The sequence below is a fragment of the Sus scrofa genome, chromosome 7 (assembly GCF_054392235.1).
Source record: "Sus scrofa isolate SSC_HxYL_T2T_F1_AM1 chromosome 7, Sscrofa_HxYL_maternal_Yorkshire_Landrace_v2.0, whole genome shotgun sequence".
NCBI lineage: Eukaryota > Metazoa > Chordata > Mammalia > Artiodactyla > Suidae > Sus > Sus scrofa.
The window spans coordinates 41591073-41612848 of NC_139389.1; the positions used below are offsets into that span (position 1 = coordinate 41591073).

Genomic DNA, 21776 nt, shown 5'->3' on the forward strand with positions numbered 1-21776 from the left:
ATTCAGAGTCCTTTGGCAACAAGGTTGCTGACCACAAAGGTAACGGCTTTGCTCACTCGGGGGGCAGCTCCCTCCTGTAGCGCTTAGGAGCAGCTCCTCTACTCTTGGCCTCTGTTGGTGCCACTGCCTGAGTGCCCCATCTTCCCTGTCTCCTCTTTCCTCCCCTTCCTTCTCTTTTCGTTTGTTCCCTGTCTTCCCCTTCCCCCCTCACGGCTCGATTCCCCCCCCCCCCCCGTGAGCTGGCTCTTCTCTGGGGCTGTGCTGTAGACCCACCCTCTTTATCTGTACGTTTCAAGGACATTGAAAACAGGAAATTAGGAGATTAAACAAATCAGAAACTGTGAGTCCCATGATAGAATTGTTGAAAATAAAGCCAGGGAGTTCCCATCGTGGTGCAGAGGTTAACGAACCTGACTAGTAACCATGAGATTTCGGGTTCGATCCCTGCCCTTGCTCAGTGGGTTAAGGATCCGGCGTTGCTGTGAGCTGTAGCATAGGTTGCAGTTGCGGCTCGGATCCCACGTTGCTGTGGCTCTGGCGTAGGCTGGTGGCTACAGCTCCGAATTGACCCCTGGCCTGGGAATCTCCGTATGTCACGGGAGCAGCCCAAGAAATGGCAAAAAGACAAAAAAAAAAAGAAAGCCAGGTGTCAGTGTTTGGAAATTGATGTTCAAATAAATAACAGCAGAAATAACAATCTTTTCTTCAATACATATATTTTATATTTGGCAGTGTTCTTTCAAATACATTATTTCATTTAATCTTCAAACAAGCCTATGAGGAAGGTACTACCATCCCACTTCGAACTCCCGTTGTGTGTCAAGTACCACTAGGAACCTTCAGTGAATTGCACAGTTTGTAAGAGGCAGAGAATACATTGGACCTGGGTCATTTAATGAACTTCACGTGCATAATACATGTATTGAACCATTAGTTGCCTAAGTGAAACTTGGAATTCTGGAGACTGTGCTGTGCCATAAACACACCAAAACATTTTCCTTTTTTCTTTTCCAGCATGCGCTACAAGCCTAAGTGGGTCTGACAGCGAGACCGAAGGGAAGCAGCGCAGCTCTGGTTCTTTTGATGATGCGTTCAAAGCAGACTCTCTTGTGGAGGGAACTTCTTCTCGCTATTCCATGTATAATAGTGTTTCCCAGAAGCTTATGGTATGTCAGTGCTTGGGGTGGGTTTCTAAAGCTCTACCAGCAGAGTGTGAAAAGAGAAACTCTACTGGTATGAACAGAAAGCTAGGGCATGAGTTTTTCCTCTGCTTTCCATCTACTACAGTTGAGTAGAGAGTCTGTCCCCTTCTTGATAGAAGTGTCACATTTGAGTCTTCCATGGGACGTGGCTGCTCAGGCTTGCTTCTCACGTCTTGTTCAGAGTTGGATCTCCCTTTGGTGTCCTTAGTAATGAATTCTTAGGCGCATGTGTGGAACACATAGATGTGTGTCGATGGATAAAGAGGCTTCATGCTGAGATTTTTGCTCTAGTGAGTGAGCTCAAAAGAAATGACTGAAATCCTGCTCACTCCCAGGTGTCTGGAATAAATGGGAGTAGCACAGTTTTCTGTATTACTTCTAAAAGAGTATCCAGTTTTCCTTCCCAACTTTTGCATCCCATTGATCTACCACAAGAAGGACAGTGAAAAGGAAGACTCCCTTACCTTCCTCATCAGATTGTGGTGTATGTGCAAAGGTTAGGGCAGCCCAGGTTTGCCTTCTGTCTGGCTTCAGGAATATTACAGTTGACGCCTCCATTTGCTGTTGGATTCACTTAAGAACTGCCACTTCTGAAGTCATCGTCAGGATTCTGGTTTGGGAGCCAAAAACGTTGGGGGGATATGGAAGATGAGGTTTGTGACTCAGTCATACTCTGACCTGGGGAAAGATTTGTGGCTACTGTAGGAGTTTCATCCAGCTCTTGAGCTGGTAATGCCCCTTCCATAGGGAATATAGACCTTCTAGGGGAAATCACATCTTCTTAGGATGGGGGTTCTTTTGTTAGACAAGGGTCTGTGGGTTTGGGGGTTCAGGTCTCTGGTTTGGGGGGTATATAACCGGGCCTAGTGTCTCTAGAGTGTAGTGTAAGCTCTTTAGTTAGTTGTGACATTTAAAAAAATGTTTCTGTCCAGAGTCTTATAGTACCTTCCATACCTCAGTTTTACATGAAGTGGTTTTTCAGTTAATCTCTTGATTAAGACCCTCCAGACCCTCATTGTCCTTGCCTGGTAAGACCATTTGGCTGGCTAAGGGGTGAGGTTTAGAAGTTGCCGCTTAAAGCAGTGCTGTTTTAAATTATGGTCTCTTTATCAACTCTACTCTAGATCTACTTCTCACTTAATCAGACAAATTAGCTGGAAGGATAGTTGTGCAAATGTCCAGTGAGATTCATTATGTACTCTTGGTGCCTTTAATTACAGCTATGAGGTCCCTTCTCATTTATCCAACTTCTAGTTGCCCTAGACTTTCACCTCCAGAATAGACAGCCACCGGGCCCATAGTTAAACTGCAGTTATTTATTTATGCTTCTTTTCATTAGGCTAGAAGGAAAGCTTTACGCCTTACTCATTTATATTTCTCAAATAACATGATGTCTTAACACAAGAGGGCTAAATAATTGCTTATTTATATAAATGCTCCAATATTATCTGTTTATTTATATAAATGCACCATTATTTCTCTTTTTCAGGCCAAGATGGGCTTCAAGGAAGGTGAAGGATTGGGTAAATACAGCCAGGGTCGGAAGGACATTGTTGAAGCTTCTAATCAGAAAGGTCGACGAGGCTTGGGTCTTACACTGCAAGGCTTTGACCAGGAGCTGAATGTGGACTGGCGAGCTGAGCCAGAGGTAACTGCTGTGGAGAGGAGACCGGAAAGCTGTGGTTGTGTGACGTTACATAGCCGTGTTAGCAAACTAGTCCCCAGAGGCAGTGTGATCAGGGTAATTAGCGGGGATTAGAACTAGTTTCTTACATGGGAGATGCTGGGGGTGTCCAGAAAGGAGAACAAAAGCCAGGAGGAGATATGGTGGGAAGTGGATTCATTTCCTGTTGCTTCATATAGGACTATCTGTGACCAGTGGGTAGAAGATGCTGGAAGGCAGTGTGTCTCCACAAAGGACTTTAATAAATAGATACAGCTTTCCACCAGTGACAAAAGTACCTAACAAGGTAGTACGCTCCCTCTGCTGAAAGGATTCAAGTGAGGCCCCCTTTCGTGCTGGGTGAGTGACTGGATCAGGTGCTCTCCCAGGTCCTTGCACCTCCATAGGTTTATGACGTCCCAGTATGAAATAGGTGTTTGTTTATTCCATATAGCTTTTCTGTTGTGAGTTTAGTCTGCTTATCTACTTGAGGACCAGTTTGTTTTAACCCTGAATACCAAAAGAGACTCCATCCCTTTTCATGGCACAGATAATGTTGAGCTTTTTTTTTTTTTTTTTACTATTTATTTATTTATGCCCTGTCTTATTCTACAGAGGATTTGAAGTAGGCATAATAAAAGCACCTAAAACTAATGGTGATGGAGTTCCCGTCTTGGCTCAGTGGTAACGAACCTGACGGTAACCATGAGGTTTCGGGTTCGATCCCTGGCCTCACTCAGTGGGTTAAGGATCTGGAGTTGCCATGAGCTGTGGTGTAGGTCGCAGATGAGGTTCGGATCCCATGTTACTGTGACTGTGGTGTAGGCCGGTGGCAACAGTTCTGATTAGACCCCTAGCCTGGGAACCTCCATATGCCTCAGGTGCGGCCCTCAAAAGACAAAAAGACAAAAAAAATAAAAATAAAAAAGATAAAAACAATGGTGAAATATTACCATTATAGAGTTGATATTAGAGAGAATAGAACACAAATATCTAGCCTTCCACATCATCGCTGTAGTTGAGCTTAAGATGTGGCTCTGAACTCTGGAAAAAATTGATATTTTATTTGTCTCCTTGATGTCCCAGTTCAGGAAAGAATTCCTGTGAACCTGTGCATGATGAAAACCTAATAAGGGAGTTCCCATTGTGGCGCAGTGGTTAACGAATCCAACTAGGAACCATGAGGTTACGGGTTCGGTCCCTGCCCCTGCTCAGTGGGTTAACGATCTGGCGTTGCCCTGAGCTGTGGTGTAGGTTGCAGACGCGGCTCGGATCCCACGTTGCTGTGGCTCTGGCGTAGGCCAGTGGCTACAGCTCCGATTAGACCCCTAGCCTGGGAACCTCCATATGCCGCAGGAGCGGCTCAAAGAAATAGCAAAAAGACAAAAAAAAAAAACAACCAAAAAACCTAATAAGATGTCAGATTGTGATGCTGACAAGTGAGAGCTAATGGTTCTAGGGCTGGTCCTGCTCTGTTGCCTTTTAGTTGTCAAGACCCGCGGAATAGCAGATGAGACAGTGCAGAATAGGGCAAATATTTGTAATTGGGTGCTAGATGTAGGTTTTTACCTCAGAAATACTTAGTGATTTCCATGTCCTCATTTGTGTGAAAACAAGTGAAGAGTCCCTATCCTCTCAGTGGGGCAGAATTGGAACTTACTTTGCTAAACTCGGAATCTGAAATTTGTTCATCTTTCTCTCTCTCTCTCTCTCTCTCTCTTTTTTTTTTTTTTTTTGGCTTTTTAGGGCCTCACCCGTGGCATATGGCAGTTCCCAGGCTAGGGGTCGAATAGGAGTTACCCCTGCCAGCCTACACCACAGCAATGTGGGATCTGAGCCAAGTCTGTGACCTATACTACAGCTCACAGCAACGGTGGATCTGGACCCACTGAGCAAGGCCAGTGGTCAAACCTGCATCCTCCTGGATACTAGTTGGATTTGTTTCCACTGCGCCGCAATGGGAGATCCCATATATCTCTCTTTTGAACAGAGGCAAGCTATTGAGTTTCTTTTTTTTAAGGCAAGGCTGTCCTAATTACCACTTACCATAGTACACTTTTTTTCTTACAAAAGATGCCCTATCTATTGGGTAGGAGTTTGGCTCAGCTGTTAGTTGGTGGCTACTTCTTTAAGGTGGATGAGTCTGGGCAGCCTGAGGTGAATGTCCAGTTCCTGGAGTCAGTGCAGGGAGAGTGCTCAGTGGCCACTGCAGCCTAGGAATATGGAGTGTGAGGCGTGACTCTTCAGAGTCCACTTTGTAGGTGGCCATGGTGTTCAGACTTCCATGGGGAGATTGAGTGCTTTTCACCTCCTAAGGGGTATTCGAGGTGTTTGTGTCCTTCTCTTCAGAGTTTATAGTTCACAGCTATTTATACTTAAAGCAGTGATAGATTTGAGCAGGGGGAAAAGCCATGATTCGCTGCCAGATTCATCGACAGTCTTCAGTATTTTTTGGGGGGGACGCGCTATGCCCGTGGCATGTGAAAGTTCCTGGGCCAGAGAGCAAACCTGTGCCACAGCAGTGGCAATGCTGAATCCTTAACCACTAGGCCACCAGGAAACTCCAGTAATTTTTCTTTTAAACTTTTTCTCTATTGATGGTGGTTGGCTTGTCCTCAAGACCTTGCATTGTGTTACCATTTTGTGCCTTTCAGAGTGTATATGTAATATTACCTCTAATCTCATTGCTTCCATTCACGATGGTGAATCTCTTCTCCACACTTGCTTGGGGGGGGAACGTGTGGAGCTGCCATGCAGGTTAGCCACCTGTTTAGGTTTTATAATTCAGGTCCTTCTAGCCCAGTGAACTTAGCCCTAGCTGCACATTAGAATCGCCTGGAGGCTTCTAAAAATGTATTTACACCCAGTCCCCACCTCAGACCTACAGAATCATATTCTCTGAGGATGGGGCCCAGGCATCAGTACTTTTTAATTTTTTTTTTTTTTTTTTTTTTTTTTTTTTGCTTTTTAGGGCTGCACCTGCGGCATGTGGAGGTTCCCAGGCTAGAGGTCAAATCCGAGCTCTATCTGCCGGCCTACGCCACAGCCACAGCCACAGCGGTTCCGAGCCACATCTGTGACCTACAACTCATGGCAACTCCGGATCCTTAACCCACTGAGCGAGGCCAGGGGTTGAACCCGAAACCTCGAGGTTCCTAGTCAGATTTGTTTCTGCTGAGCCTCATTGGGAACATCAGTACTTTTTAAAAGGTCTGCAGATGATCCTAATGTATAGCCAAGATGAAACCCACTGTTTTTAGCTTGCTAAGGAAAGCAGTTGAAAAATCAAGAGCAAGCAGCATTAGAGATGCCTGTTTCTGCTCTGTCTTGGAATGAAAGGTTTCAGGAGGTGAGACTCGTTGCACTCAGTCTTCCTGATTTAATTACCTCATCATGAACTTAGTCTTCTGTGTACTTCACTGGGCCTCCACTATTCTGCATATAGGCCTCTTGAGTTAAGGACCATGTCTCTGCATTCTGAGCACTTAGCCCATAGTAGGTATTTATCAAATAATATTGGAACAAATGAAAGGAACTTTGAAAGTTGGGGAACTTTCTAAGGATTCAAACCAGAATTGGACCTGGTCTTCAGAAGTTAAACTTTAAAATTCTGGCTCTCAGTTCTCATGTCTGATACTGCTTTTGGCCCCAGCTTCCTGGACCCTTTTCACTCTGAATCCCTCTTATTGTCTTGGGGAAGCCCTGGTGGGTTGTGGCCTAGCCCTGAGGGTCTGTCTTACCTGACTTACTTGCCTCTCTTTTGTTTGTAGCCCAGCGCCTGTGAGCAGGTATCATGGTTCCCAGAATGTACCACTGAAATTCCAGACACTCAGGAAATGAGCGACTGGATGGTTGTGGGAAAGGTAGGACTTCAGGAAAATGTACCCTGAATTCTTAGCAGTTATCTCCTGACTTTTCTCCTCCTCAGGTCCAGTATGTACATCTGTGTATTCATGGTTTAAGAAAAATGTGACTCTGAGCATTCTGGCAGGAATAAAGCTGCATCAAGATTGTGTGTCGTGGAGTTCCCGTCGTGGCTCAGTGGTTAACGAATCCGACTAGGATCCATGAGGTTGTGGGTTCAATCCCTGGCCTTGCTCAGTGGGTTAAGGATCCAGTGTTGCCGTGAGCTGTGGTGTAGGTCACAGATGCGGCTCGGATCCCACGTTGCTGTGGCTCTGGCGTGGGCCGGTGTCTACAGCTCTGATTCGACCCCTAGCCTGGGAACCTCCATATGCCGCAGGAGCAGCCCAAGAAATGGCAAAAAAAAAAAAAAAAAAAGTGTGTTAGGGGCTTTACAGTTACCTTCCTGGGAGATAAGGCAGACAGGGTTTTTTTCTCCCAATCATTTAATGTGCAAGGCAGCACAAAATTCATAACTTCTGTCTTCCTTGTGGATGCTTTTTAGAGTAGCTTATTATACATCTGTGTATTTTCTGGTCACTGTTGGGCACTATTCCAGGTAGATAAAAAGACACTATCCCTGTCCTCAGAAAGTAATGAGGAAGTTGTTACAGAGGGAATTTGTTTAATCTCCTTCTGGAAAATAGAATAAAGTAGCTAGCTATACCACGTCAGCATCATCTGGAGAGCAGTTCTCAAAGTTTAGGGGCCCCCAGGGATCTCCAAGACCCTTTTGGGGGTCTACCAGGGAAAGATTATTTTCATAATGATACTGAAAGTTCTTTGCCTTATTCATTCTTATTCTCTTAGAAGTGTCTAGTGAAGTTTTCCAGAGGCCATGACATGTGATAGCACATCTCATTGAATGCACAAGTGGCCAGGAGAATCTAGCCGTCTTGTATTAAGCCAGATATTAAAGAGATTTGCAAAAATGGAAAACAGTGCCACTCTTCCCAATATGTTTTTATGAAATATAGTTATTTTTCATAAAAACATGTTGTTTTTGTTAATGTAACATATTCTTTTAAACTGACTATTTAAACATTTTTACAGTTTTAATTTCTTTTTCTCTCTTTTTTTTTTTCCCTCAGGGTCACACCTGTGGCATATGGAGGTTCCCAGGCTAGGTGTTGAATCGGAGCTATAGCCGCTGGCCTATGCCACAGCCACAGCAAAGCTAGATCTGAGCCGGGTCTGTGACCTACACCACAGCTTACAGCAATGTCAGATTCTCGACCCATTGAGCAAGGCCAGGGATTGAACCACTGAGCAATGCCTCCTCATGGATACTAGTCGGATTCATTTCCGCTGAGCCATGATGGGAACTCCCCAGTTTTAATTTCTAATAATAAACCTCAGTATATACATATGTATATATACATATATATGTGTGTAGATAGATGTGTGTGTATGTATATAAGTATGTATGTGTGTTTGTGTGTATATATATGTACATATATATATTTTTCTCTCCCATAAGCTAAAGCTCTTTGGGGTCCTCAGTGATCTTGAGGAGTGTAAAACCTGAGAACACCAAACTTGAGCATCATTGCTTTAGAGGTAGCCTCATTCAGACATGAGGTGTTGGGCTTGACATCCCCATGAGGCTCCCTCGCCCTCGTTTTCTATGGCACTACCAGGTCAGTGGCTGGTGTCCTGCCTCCGTACTCATCACAAGTCAAGAGGCTTCCTGGTTGAAGGACAGGTTTCTGTCATCTGGGGCGATCCCCATCCTTCTGCCTCCTACTTTGGGGACAGACAGCTTGGAAGGCTCCTCCTGTCTGCTTTTCTCAGCCTCGGCATTCATGAGTCTTGTAGCCATATGGTGCTCTAGTCATAGCACCCAGGGGGCTGCTTCATCTTCCAGCCATCTGGAGAAGAGCCAAGGGGATTTAGGATTTTCTCTTTCCTGCCCCTCAGGGATTGATATTCTTTGGCAGTGACTCAAGCCACTTTTTGCTCTACTCACTCGGAACCATAGTGCTTCCATTCATCCTCCCAAATGCAGTTGCACATGGTTGTTATTTTTTTTTGCAACACCCACAGCATATGGAAGTTCCCTGGCCAAGGATCAAATCTGAGCCATAGCTGTGACCTCTGCCATAGCTGTGGCAATGCTGGATCCTTAATCCACTGTGCCACAGTGGGAACTCTGCACATGGTCATTATTGATTGTTTTCTTCTCCCTGTAGAGAAAGATGATTATTGAAGATGAAACAGAGTTTTGTGGGGAAGAGCTGCTTCACAGTGTGTTGCAGTGTAAGGTAAGGCCTTGTGGCTAGAGCTGGAGTTGAAAGTTTTGTGTGAGGGGCTGTGCTGGGCTTTTTTTATTCTTTTGAGTCAGTTGTGGGGAGGCTGAAGTTTAGCTAAGATTTTTCCTGGAGTTCAGATGTGTAGCTTGGCACATTTTTGTGAGGTGTCCTTTTTTCCTGGTGACTGGCCTGACCTGTAATGTGCTGTCCCTGTGGTCAATAGCCAGGAAATGATCTATTTAATTTCAGTGGGTCAGTGTCGGTTCATTGTAATCCTGAAGGGGGGCTGGCACAGTGAAAAATCTGGCATCATTCTTTAGCATCGGATAAATCTTTAGCATCAGATAAATCTTTAGCATCAGATAGGGTTACATTCAAATCCCACTTTTGCAGCTTTTGTTGTTGTGTGACCTTGGGCCAGTTGCTTTAGCTTCTCTGAGTTTGAGTTTCCTCATCTATAAATTGGGGAGAAAATACTTCTCAGGGTTGTTGTGAAAATTAAAAGAAATATTTGATGTCATTTGGCCTAATTTGGGATCAGGAAGTGCATTGGCTGGGGCAGAATGAGCCAAAGAAACTGTGAGGGGGAAATGGGTTGGAGGAGAAGCAAGGCCTCAGACTAGCCTCATAGAGCTTATTTTTCTGGCAGACAGAGTGTTGGGAATATCTTTAAAGTGACTGGCTGTCAAGTGAAGTGAGGCTTTCTTTTTTTCAGAGAGAAAATTAGAGAAGGGAGAAGGGGTCCCTGCTGTGTGATAGGTGCCCTCAGAAGCCCTGGTCCCTTGGGAAATTGCACCTGGAGTGGAGAAGTGGATTTGCTGTGAGGATTAGCAGTGCCAGGAGGTGGCTCTGTGCCAACTTAGTAACCATTTGCCATGTACCAGGCACATACCTACTTCCTTTTGATTTTTTACCATTTTATAGGTGAGATCATTGAGGGTCAGAGTAATTGAGCAGCTTGTCTAGAGTCACACATCTGGTCATTACAGAGCTGGGACCCAGCAGGAGCCTAGCTCTTCAGAGGGCTGTGAATTGAGCTCCTCAAGCTCTTAAGGCACCTGTTCCATCCCAGAGGGCGATGCTCACCTTGAGGTTCTGGTTCTCTCTGGGCAGAGTGTGTTTGACGTCCTGGATGGGGAGGAGATGCGGCGAGCTCGGACCCGGGCCAATCCCTACGAGATGATCCGAGGAGTCTTCTTCCTAAACAGGTTGGTTGGCATTTCCTTCCTGTCCCCTGATGTGCACTTTTCCACCTTTGCCTTTCCGCCCTGCTCTCCATATGTCTGCTGCTGAGGTGTGCTTTTCTGTCTTGTTTTGTTGCAGGGCGGCAATGAAGATGGCTAACATGGATTTTGTGTTTGATCGCATGTTTACAAACCCGAGGGACTCTTATGGGGTGAGAACAAGATTTTGCTTCTGAATTCATAGTGCTAAATGGGCTTAAGCTTCAGTGGCTCAGAAACTGCCACTTGTGCAATGCTAGGAGAGTATTCCTGCTAGGTGATAGAGATGTATTTTGTGGTAGAGATACATTTTGCTTTGAGCTCTTCCGATAGGGTTCCACAGTGCTTCCTGTGGTCCCAGGATTGCCCCAGTAAGTGGCTGTCTTTAGGGCTTTAGGTGCCAAATACCAGCCCCCAACTCTGCAGGTCCTGCTGCTCACTCCCAGTGGAAGAGGGCAGGGCTCGCAGCAGTGGAGAAGGGACATTCCTGATGAAATCAGCAGCTTTGGCATCTACAGGCCTAGGGAGCAGGGAGGTGAGGTTGGGAGTTAGGGCATAGATCCGCCCTCCTGCATTCATTATACATGTCTTTATCCAAGCCCCTGCTTTGTGGCGGGCAGAGCGCTAGGCCACAGTGCCATCCCCTTCCCCATGGTTAGGTTGTGGACATTCTGCTGGACTTGAGAGCTGATAAGGGTACAGGATTGGATGTTTGTACAGCCTTTCTGTGCTCGTTGGTGTGTGGAGGCCTGTTGCTGCCAGGGAGCTTCAACCTGCCGCTTCCTACCACGGATGAGGTAGAGAGTAAGCATAGTCAGCTCTGCTGCCTATAGGTTCTGCACCCTCAGGTATAGAGGGCCAACTGTACAGTGTCATTTTATAGAAAGGATTTGAGCATCCACAGATTTTGGTGTCCGCAGAGGGTCTTGGAAGCAGTCTCCTGTGGATACTGAGGGGTGACTGTATACTGTCCTTACAGTGGAAACTTGTGACATCATCTGATTTGGTTGCTGTTTGTGGTATGAAAAGGCAGTACTCTGGGAAACGTTTGCGTGTTGCATGAAATGTGGATATCTTGGGTCTTTCATTGTTCTTTTTAAAAATCAGTATCGTGTCTGAAGATCTAGGCTGTGACCAGTGAGGCATGAGGGCAGGCGGGTGGTGTCATTTAGGTTCCTACTTTCTTTGGGTCTCAGCTGCCTCTTTTCTGAGATTAGCCCTTCCAACCTGGGAGGGCCGGTTTAGGACCAAAAGGCTCTTAAGATTTGTTCCAGCTCTAAGATCTGTGGTTTCAATTGTGGCCACTTTCCCTTTCTGCCTCTCTGAGCAAGCTTTGTGTGGGATCATAATTACCAGTCTTTGGCCCTTCTCAAGAAGTGGTAGAGCAAAATGATTTCCCTCTTTGCTACATCATTTTTCTGAACACAGTCCTTCCATAATGATAGAGAATGAAAAAAGGAAATTTCATTCTAGCATTCCCTTCAGGGTTTCAAAGCCCTTTTACTAAGTCCTAGAAAGTTAGTTCTCTTTGACAGTGAAGGGGCCCGGAGCCGGCTGTTTTTGCTTCACTCACCCTCTTTCTACTAGGCCTTCGATTATCCACTGCTTAAAGAAACTTATTTTCCAAGTTCTTTAATGTTGCAGCTTAACCTGCCTTACTGCTTCCTCCATGCTGGCAAAACTGGCAGGTAGACCCTTTCAGCCTTTAGTTATTTCTTTCCCAGCTCTCCCTCCCCATTTTCCAGTACTAGCAGGCTGCACAAAAGGGCTCTTGGAATTAGTGTCCTGAGAAAATTAGGTTGATATAATGTTGATTTAATTTTCCGAGCTCCATGTGATTTCCTTTAAACCCCTGCCTGGCAGAGGAACTCTGTCAAGCTGATGGGAAGTCACAGCATCATTTTGGGCTTTTGAATGTAAACGCCTCCAGCAGCTGGTATTTGGTTATTGTCTTTTGCTGTCATGAAAATGAAGTAGTCATCAGGGTTGTACCATTCAGGTTGAGGGTGGAGCTGTTAGTTGCATGGGAAAAGGCCGCTGAGTTTGTGATGCTTTAGGCAGTTTCTTGGCTTGAATTGATTGATAGTGGCTATGGAGAATTGCCCTTTCAGAGATGTTCTTCTGCACTCCACTATAAAAAGTGATTTCTCTTCAGCTCCTAGTGTTTCCTTCTCTCTTTTCACCTCTGTTTTCCCTGGAGGACCAGAGTGACAGCCGAGCCCAGCAGGCTTGATGTGTTTTTCAGGCAAACAGAGACACTCTAGAGCAGTCCCCAGTAGAGATGGGAGTGGTGGAAGCCCCAGGCACATGCCCAGGTTTGCTAGGGTCTCAGTGGCTCTTAGATCAGGCAAATTATAGAACAAAATGTGGAGAAGCCTGGGGAAGTGTGAGGAGGTTGGAGGTAGGAAGCCAGAGGGAAGGTCTCTGAGATTTTTCAGTGTGTTTCTGCTTCTGCAGGTTGTGGTGAAAAGGAGAGAAGAGGCTAGGGTAGGGAAATAAAGAAATTGTAAACAAGAATTGAAAGGGACCAGGGGCAGAAGGGAATTTAGATTCTTTGGGTATATGGGAGCATATTATAAACCAGAAACATTATGTGAGAGATTTGTGGGCCTGAGGTTATGGTTGAGGTAAGAATACACTGGTTGTGAAGCATAACAGGAGACAGAAACTGAATGTAGATCTTTAATGAATGTAGATCTTTAAGCTTCAGTGCTGTCTTGGAAGAAATTAGACAGCGCTTACACAAAGTGCCCCTGCGTGTGGAGCATTGCGCTAGGCATTACAAAGAGAAAAGGATGGAAGGGACAGAGCTTTGTCTCTAAGGAAGTTGCTCTTGTTGAATGTAGTGTCATCTTATGTTTGTTTCGTATTGTACAGTTTCTAAAGGTCTTTGACGTGTGGTACTTTATTTAATCCTACAACAGCCTTAAGAAATAACCTACATTAGTCCCAGTGTACAGTGGATGAAGCTCGAGCTTCAAGACATAAATTGTGCTTGCCTTGGATTGCAGAGCCTGTGAATAGCAGGGGTGAGAACCCCAGCTGTCCTTTCTGAGAAAAGACCTTCTGGCTGTGGTCTGTGAGGGCTACACACATCTTGAAATCACAGAACAGATTGTGTTTATGCTCTCCTTTTGGAGATGTGATACCTTCATTGATTCATTCCCCTTCCTTCTCCCATTCTTTCTTTGGCCAGTGGCTCACCCGGAGAGGCTGGAGCCTGGCGCTAGGGCGTGGCCAGTGGTGAGGAAGGTCGTTTTCACTCTTTCCAGTGGGCGCAGCCTTAAACTTGTAACCCCTGCCTCATAGCTGCTTTGCAGTCTGGGAAGTGCTGCATGGTGTTCTTGACAAATGCCATTAGGTCTCTTTTTGTGTGTAAATGATTATAACCCAAAAATATGAGTAACTGATGGCTCGGGAACAAAGAATGCTAGTGTGGAGTGGCAGGGAAAGGGAGAAAGAGCTAATATATCCTAGCATGCCAAGTGCGCTTGTCACAGGATGATGAAGTGTATTTTTAGCTAAAGTCACTTTCTCCAGGGGCTTTTTCACTGTTTTGATGAAGCTAGATAACCGTCATCAGAGGCAAGGCCCTTGTCACCTAAAAAGTGACTGGACTGTGAACATTAATATTTCCATTTCTTTCTTATAACTGTTTCCCCTGAAGCTTCTGATCATTATCTAGCTGTTACGGAGCCCTGGCCAGGCACCCAGCCATGCCAGATCTGCAGAGAGGGAAGGCTGAGTGGCCTCCACCCCTTCCTTTTGGGTGTTCGTCAGGTCCTCTTCTGCTCCTCTCTAGAACTCAGCCTCTTGTCACCAGTGCAGATGGTATGTCCTCTCTGCTATGGAGGGTTGGGAAAGTAGAATTCATCTCCTAGGACCCGGGTGTGTAGAAGAGAAGTGTAAACACAGTATAGGCCAGTGCCGCATTCAGATTAGATATTAAATTTTAGGTTAAGAGTTAAAGCCACTCAAGTGGCCCAAACTATAATCCAGTACAAATACAAATGGTGATTGTAATTTAGTTATTCCTTAGGTGGGCACTCTGATGGCTGCCTGGAAGCTGCACACCAGTCTCCTATTCTTTCTACCTTGTCAGTGCCCAGCTGTGCCCTGCCCCAGGCCCCTGCTACCAGAGGGGCAAAGGCCAGAGAAGGGGGAGTGTGAAAAAGGAGGGCACTCCAGGCACGGCAGTATCTTGGCTGGGGTTGTGGAACAGGATGAGGGCTCTGGTGAGAGCTGAACCAAGTCTGGAGTTTAGTTAATAGTAGTTGCTGGTTCAGTTTCTTAGTTTTGACAGTGCAGGATGTTAACAAAACTGGGTAAAGGGTATGTGGGAACTTTGTCCATACAATTTGGCTGTAAATCTAAAATTATTCTACGATAAAATGTTAATTGGAGAGTTCCTGTTGCAGTGCAGTGGAAACAAATCCAAGAGTATCCATGAGTATTCAGGTTCGATCCCTGGCCTTGCTCATGGGTCGGGGATCAAGCGTTGCAGTGAGCTGTGGTGTAGGTCGCAGATGTGGCTCACATCCCGCATTGCTGTGGCTGTTGTGTAGTTTGACAGCTGTAGCTCCAGTTGGACCCCTAGTTTGGGAACTTCCATATGCTGTGGGTACAGCCAAAAAAAAAGAAAGAAATAAAAAAGGGAGAGCCTAGGAGGAAGAAGAGAAGGGAAGCAGTGGCTCTGATCTGGAAAGATAGACCTGTGGCTGGGAAGGGGTGATTGAGAGCCCCTGAGACTTTGGTGGGACAGGAAAGGCGAGTCTGATGGTCAGGTGGATGGGATTCTGACTGAGCTTTGTTGCAGAGTGTCTGTGAGCTGGTTGCTTTGTGTCTTTTTCCCTATCTCTGATATGGGGGATGGACCATCTATTCCGCTCAGTGGGACTCTTGTAAGGCAGGATATGGTGAGGAGAAGATGCAGAGAAATAAAAAATGCATACTGAGATGCCCATTAAGTTGTTTTTATTGAGTCTGAGCTCAGCCTGGTTGTGTGAAAGGCATCAGGTATTTCAGGTCAGATGGGCAGCCCTAAAGGGCGGTGATCACAGGGGACACGTTTCTTGGCTGTGGTGGCCCTGGCAGGAACTCTGCATTGTGCTTGCTGAAAGGTGTGTTTACTCCCCCTGCCTTCTCTTTCCTGTTCCCCATTGAGCTATCTTTTTTCCCTTCCTCCCCTGTCTTTCTCTTGCCTTTGTAGAAACCACTAGTGAAGAACCGGGAAGCTGAGCTTCTCTACTTTGCTGACGTGTGTGCAGGCCCAGGGGGCTTCTCGGAGTACGTGCTCTGGAGGAAGAAGTGGCACGCAAAGGGCTTCGGGATGACTCTGAAGGGGCCTAATGACTTTAAGCTGGAAGACTTCTACTCAGCTTCCAGTGAGCTCTTTGAACCCTACTATGGTAAGGACGTGGAGGAGGGTATCAGGGGCTGTGAGGGACAGTTCTTGGTGGGGATATTAGGTCAGAAGTAGTTATTATCCGGAGTTTCCATTGTGGCTCATCAGGTTAAGAACAGATCTTGAGTTGCTGTGGCTGTGGTGTAAGCCGGCAGCTATAACTCCAGTTCGACCCCTAGCCTGGGAATTTACATATGCCAAGGGTGTGGCCCTAAAACAAACAAAAAAAAGTAGTTATTATTCACTTGCCATGTTTGCTTTGCTAGGCCCCTCAGCTTGGGGTTCCCAACCCAGGTTGTGAAGGTCTTGGTTCTCTTAGACTGTCCATTTTTACCCCAGGCCTGTGGGATACAGCTTAGACACTCCACTAGGCAAACCCTCAACAAAGCCGTATTAATTCCTCCTATCTTTTCTTATGGTGATGGGAGATAATGAAACTGCCCGATTTTCAGCTGAGAAGTGGCAGAGTTATTAACAGATACAACCCCCCTGCCCATCTCCAGCCCTGTGTGCTGGACAGCTCAGCACCCCCAGCAGTTCCCTCCCTTCTGTCTTGCTTTTTGTGATTTGGCAGCAAATCCTAAGTCCTTTGTTAACAGTTCTTACTAAGAAATTGATATTGGTACCTACATGTAGGTGCTTTAAACACAACTTTGGTCTTGAATATAAAGACCTTCTGCTTCAGTTGCTGACTCTTGATGGGTCAGCTCCTTTGGAACTCTGCTTTTGTACAGCAGGGCCCTGTTTTAGCCTCCTGGTCCATCACTGCAAGGCAGCCTTCTAGGATAGGCCCTTCAATGGGTTGCTCCTCACAGGGGCTTTTCTCCTGAGGTCCACCTGGTACCTGTGTTTACTGCCCCAGGGATCTTGTGTCCCAGCTCCTGGGATGCACAGAGCAGATGAGCTGAATGTGAATCTTGTGTCCTGTCAGGTGAGGGTGGGATCGACGGAGATGGAGACATCACCCGCCCGGAGAACATCACTGCTTTTCGGAATTTTGTCTTGGATAACACAGATCGCAAAGGTGTCCACTTTCTGATGGCTGATGGGGTAGGTGACCTCTTCTTCATAGGGTGATGCTTTAGGGATTTATTATGTTAGAGGCTTGAGAATTGGTTTTGTTTGGTTCTTTAGCTGCCCTGGAGGCTGATAGCTCGCTATTCTGATAGGAGGGATGTGTGATACATGTTTTTATTCTTTTTGTACATATTTCCAATGGTAACTTTATCAAAGCTGTGATGTTGTGGACGTCTTTGCTTGGAGCAAGTGGACCTTCTCAGCCCATTTCTTCAAAGGGCCTTGGTTGGCTGTGAGACATGGTGAGGGTGGACCTTGGCTAAGACGAGCTGGGCAGGACTGACCAACAAGAACATCTCCATCATTTGTCACGTGGGTGCTACTCCTGGCACAAACTGTCTATACATGGCTGCTCCTAAGCCTCTGGATGGGTGACCGTATAACCAAAGGCAGCAGCTCAGGAAGCTCCACAGGAGGCTCTGTCAGTGGCTGGGCTAAAGTGAATATTCGAGTTGCCTGTTCTTTGGGCAATTGCTTGATGAATGGGGGCAAGCACGCTGCAGCTTTCTCACCTAGTAGTCTGATGCTGCAGGCAGTCTTCCCTAGAGTGAGCCACCAGTAGTGTAGTGGAGGGCCAGAGACGTGGCTCCAGGGTCACATGGCTGCCAGAGTTGACCGAAGTCTCTGGAGCCCCTTGGGTGGCTTCTCAAGCAGTAGCCATGTGGAACGGTGAAGAAAGGTCGAGGATGTCAGCATAGTATCTGGACGTGCCCTCTCTGCCCTCGCTCAATAGAGCTTTGTACACAGTGGGGAACAACAGGCAGGCTTGGGTGGAGGGGCGGAAGGGGGAGGGCTGTGACAGTGCTTGGGAGGCAGCCTTGCAGTGTGTCAGCTAGAGTAGCAAACTCAAGGATTGTCCTTCTGGCTTAGGCAACATAGACTGGTAACCTGTGTGATTTTTTTTTTGTTTTTTATGTTTTTTTGATCCTATAAACAGGCATGCATTTGAAGAAGCATTTATAAATCTGGAAGATATTGCTAAACGTTTTTGATGCTGGACACTTAGCTAGGCTGGGGTCAGCTTAATGGAGGCCAGCATCTTTACTTTTCTTAATTATTATGATTAAAAAAACTACTAACATAAAATTTACCATTGCAGCCGTATTTAAGTTTACAGTTCAGTGGGTGTTCAATATATTCACATTATTGTGAAACAGAATTCCAAAACTTTTTTTGCAAAATTGAAACTCTGTACCCATTAAACAACTCCCTTCTCTTCGTATCCCAGCCCCTCGCCTCTACTTCTGTGTGAGCATGGCTCTCTGCTCCCTGTTGGGATCTCACAGGGAGAGAGGCCAGTCCAGTAATAGCAACGTGTGGTCTTTGGACAAACACCCTGGTCACAGACCCTGCCAGCTGCGGGGAGAAGCTCGTGGTCTTGGGACAGGAAAGGGGGTTTTGCAAATAAATCCTTGTTCAGCAGAAAAGGAGGCATGACTGACTGTCCAAGTTGTGCTAACTTTTCTTCTGTCACCAGACTGGGGCCTGTCCAGTGGCGAGCCCAGGACTGAGTGAGCCCATCTGAGTATTTAGGCCACTCTACTGCCTAGGTCTCACTGGACTTAGCAGGGCATTCAGTTTCCTATCTGGTAGTTGGCCTGTGACTAGTGTATTTTTCGTCTGTTCTGCTGTGCTCTTCCCTTGGATTCCTAAATGGATTTTAAACATTTTGGACCATCTCTGGAGTGATTCCATCCAGACTTGGTTCCATCCCTGGAGTGACAGGGCAGGAGAACAGCACTGGCTCAATAGTTAGGCCTGGGTCTTAGGTGCCATCTTCACCCCAGTGAGCCATGTGACTGTGCCAGATAGTGGAAATGTCACGCTGTACCTTTATTGGCCAGATGGTCAAGGTCAGTGAGAAGACTTGAGGAAATCTCAGGCAGGATGAGGTAGGAGTATTCTTTTCAGTCCTCCTCACTTCTCTTCCCCGCGCTGATCCCTGTGCTCTCCTTTCAGGGTTTCTCAGTGGAAGGGCAGGAGAACCTGCAGGAGATCCTCAGCAAGCAGCTGCTACTCTGTCAATTCCTCATGGCACTCTCTGTTGTTCGGACAGGTGACACCTCCTCTGCCGTCTCCCCACCCAGACCCACTAGAGACCCTGCTAGACAAAAGCATGTATAGTGGTGGGCTTAGACGTTAAAAAAAAAATCTGCTTAGTTCTCTTGTGGCACAGCAGGTTAAGGATCCGGCATTGTCGCTGCAGTGGCTTGGGTCGGTGCTGTAGCATGGGTTTGATCCCTGGTCTGGGAACTTCCATTGGCCAAGGGTGAGGCCAAAAAAAAAAAAAAAAAAAAAAAAAAAATCTGCTTGTATCAGGTGACAGGTGGCTGAATGAGGAATTTTGGGGAAAAAAGTGCTGTAGAATCTCCAAAGTCCTCTCTAAAACTGAATCTCTCAGGTGCTGAGTCCCTGACTTTGTCATACCCACTGAGACTGCCTTACCCGCTTCCTGGAATAGAAGCTGCTGATTGCTGTTGGTGTTTTCTCTCTAATCCAGGAGGCCACTTCATCTGTAAAACCTTTGACCTCTTCACACCGTTCAGCGTGGGGCTTATCTACCTGCTGTACTGCTGCTTTGAACGAGTGTGTCTCTTTAAGCCGATTACCAGTCGTCCTGCCAACTCAGAGAGGTGAGATTTTCCTTTCACTTTAATCAGACTAGTTGGCCCAATGTCAGAACAGAAAATCCTGGTGCATCTCTGGCAGGACAGTCAAGTCACGTGGAAAACCTTGACTTTAAAAAAGTCACTGGAGCCAAGAGGAGATAGGATTTAGGAGTACTGGTTCTTTGATGTGCCATTCAGTCTCTGCCTTCTCCTCCACAGACCTTATTCAGCACACTCACAATCCTTGCCCTGGCCCTGGAGGGAGAAGGAGACCAATAAGGGGTCACTTGGAGTGACATAGGCTGGGAAAGGGCAAGTCGACCACCACCCAGAGGCAGTGCTGGCGTCCCGGATGGGACACAGTGCCTGTGCACAATGTGAGAGAGGGTCCGGCCAGTCTCAATTGCTAGGTGGCTTATTAAGAACACAGATTGCTAGAAATTGGCACAACATTATAAATCAACTATACTTTAATTTGAAAAATAATAAAGCTATAGAACTGAAAAAAACCAAACCAAACCAAACCACAGATTGCTGGAGTTCTCTTATGGTGCAGTGGATTAAAGATCCAATGTTGTTACTTCAGTGACTTGGGTCACTGCTGTGGCGAGAGTTTGATCCCTGGCCTGGAAACTTCCACATGCCAAAGGTGCAGCTGAAGAAAAAATAAACAAACAAAAAAACCCAGGTTGTTGGGCCCCATCTCTGGAAAAGTCTGATTGTCTTGAACTTAACAGACTCTCCAGGTGACGGTGATGCAGCCAACCTGGCACAGGGCAGTTGGGAACCACTGCCACAGAGAGTAGAAGTAGAGTGCAAGGTAAAAGGGAAGGATTTGAGGTGAACCTCACAGCACACAGTCTGTGCTGCTCTTTGTGCAGACAGGAGCCTTATGACTCAACAAGTGGTTTGGGGAGGAGGAATGGGGGAAGCCCTTGCTCTGGGGAGTGACACTTATCTCCTGCCAGGTATGTGGTGTGCAAGGGCCTGAAGGTGGGCACAGATGACGTACGGGATTACCTCTTCTCAGTCAATATTAAGCTCAACCAGCTGCGGAACTCCGAGTCTGATGTCAACCTTGTGGTCCCCTTGGAGGTGATCAAGGGAGATCATGAATTTACCGATTACATGATACGGTCCAATGAGAGGTAAGAAAACTAATATGTTTTGTCTTTTTCTTTTTTTCTTTTGGCACCACTGGGTTATCAAGGAAGACTAGAGAATGAAGGGCTAAGTGCCTGGGTCTTGGTATCATTTTGTCAATTTTGAAAAATTGGTCACGGGGATTGGTCTGCTTGTTCCGCAGTTCCCTGGTACCTTGGGGACCCGCATCCTGCTCCCATGCCATGTCACAAGGGTGGCCAGTGGGAGTGTGGCTGACGTAGCCTTGCTCATAGAAGCCTGAGTATGATAGTGAAACCTGGCAGAGCAGATTCGTCCCTATGTCCTCGGAGGATTAATTTCCTTTAATTGCTTCTGTTTGTAAAAGGCCGTCATAGTCCTTCTAAAAGGACTTCATCAGGTTGCCCTGTGAAGTCCCATAATTGTATAACATGCTTTGAAAGTTTCTGGTACCAAAGTTTTTGCCAGTGCATGAGTTCCCCAAGTGGGCCATCTGAGTTCTGTTTTATTTTCTAATTTTTTAAACTTCTGTAGTTGTTTCCCCCCTCCCTGTGAGTGGAGATAATTTAAAGTTATGACAGTTGGCTCCGTTTCTAAGTGGGCAGGCCTTATTGAACAGTTTTTTGAAGTAGGTTGGAGAGTTGTGTAGTAGCAATGAATCAGCAGAAGTGCTTTCTTAGGGGGCCAAGCAGGTGTTGGAAAGGTCATTTCTAAGAGTGCAATCCCAAGTCTCCCAGGGACGGTTGAATGTATAGGTGGTCTGAGGGAAAGGTGAGAGGAGAGGAAGTCTTTATCCATCTTGCCCATCATCTCTCAGAATGTCAGCTTTCCTTGGTACTGTCCCATGAGTGCTCTCATCTTGATGGAAGGCTAGGTATCAGGGTGGAGCAGATGCTCATTTTCAGCATGTTTTTATTTTTTATTTTGTTCTTTCTGCTTTTTAGGGCAGCACCCATGGCATATGCAGGTTCCCAGGCTAGGGGTCTAATCGGAGCTACAGCTGCCAGCCTACACCACAGCCACAGCAATGCCAGATCTGAGCGGCATATGCAACCTACACCACAGCTCACGGCAGTGCCAGATCCTTATCCCACTGAGCAAGGCCAGGGATCGAACCCACAATTTCATGGCTCCTGGTCAGGTTCGTTTCTGCTGCACCATGATGGGAACTCCGAAGCTACTGATTTTTATCACCATAAGTTAATTTTGCCTATTCTAGAACTTTGTATATTTGGAATCATACATATACACTTCTGTGTCTGGTTTTTTTTTTTTTTTTTTTTTTGGCCTCACCATAATGTTTTATTTGAGATTAATTCAT

At 46.2% G+C, this 21776-nt stretch overlaps 1 protein-coding gene across 4 annotated transcripts in view; it reads left to right on the forward strand.

Moving 5' to 3' along the window:
- The window catches only part of CMTR1 (cap methyltransferase 1), a 63330-nt gene that overhangs the window by 12287 nt on the left and 29267 nt on the right, over window positions 1-21776 (forward strand). For 3 of the 4 annotated variants that reach the window (XR_014810080.1, XM_084968011.1, XM_001924210.6), the window contains exons 3-13: window positions 1015-1166; window positions 2692-2850; window positions 6636-6728; window positions 8961-9032; window positions 10134-10228; window positions 10344-10416; window positions 15453-15651; window positions 16579-16697; window positions 18684-18780; window positions 19225-19357; window positions 20302-20481. Coding sequence is in view for 2 of the 4 variants with exons in the window: in XM_084968011.1 (XP_084824137.1) it covers window positions 1015-1166; window positions 2692-2850; window positions 6636-6728; window positions 8961-9032; window positions 10134-10228; window positions 10344-10416; window positions 15453-15651; window positions 16579-16697; window positions 18684-18780; window positions 19225-19357; window positions 20302-20481 (1372 nt within the window). In the remaining 2 variants the exon portion in view is untranslated. Of the gene's footprint in view, window positions 1-1014; window positions 1167-2691; window positions 2851-6635; window positions 6729-8960; window positions 9033-10133; window positions 10229-10343; window positions 10417-15452; window positions 15652-16578; window positions 16698-18683; window positions 18781-19224; window positions 19358-20301; window positions 21413-21776 lie in introns of all 4 variants that reach the window. The other variant, XR_014810081.1, reaches the window with a different exon arrangement.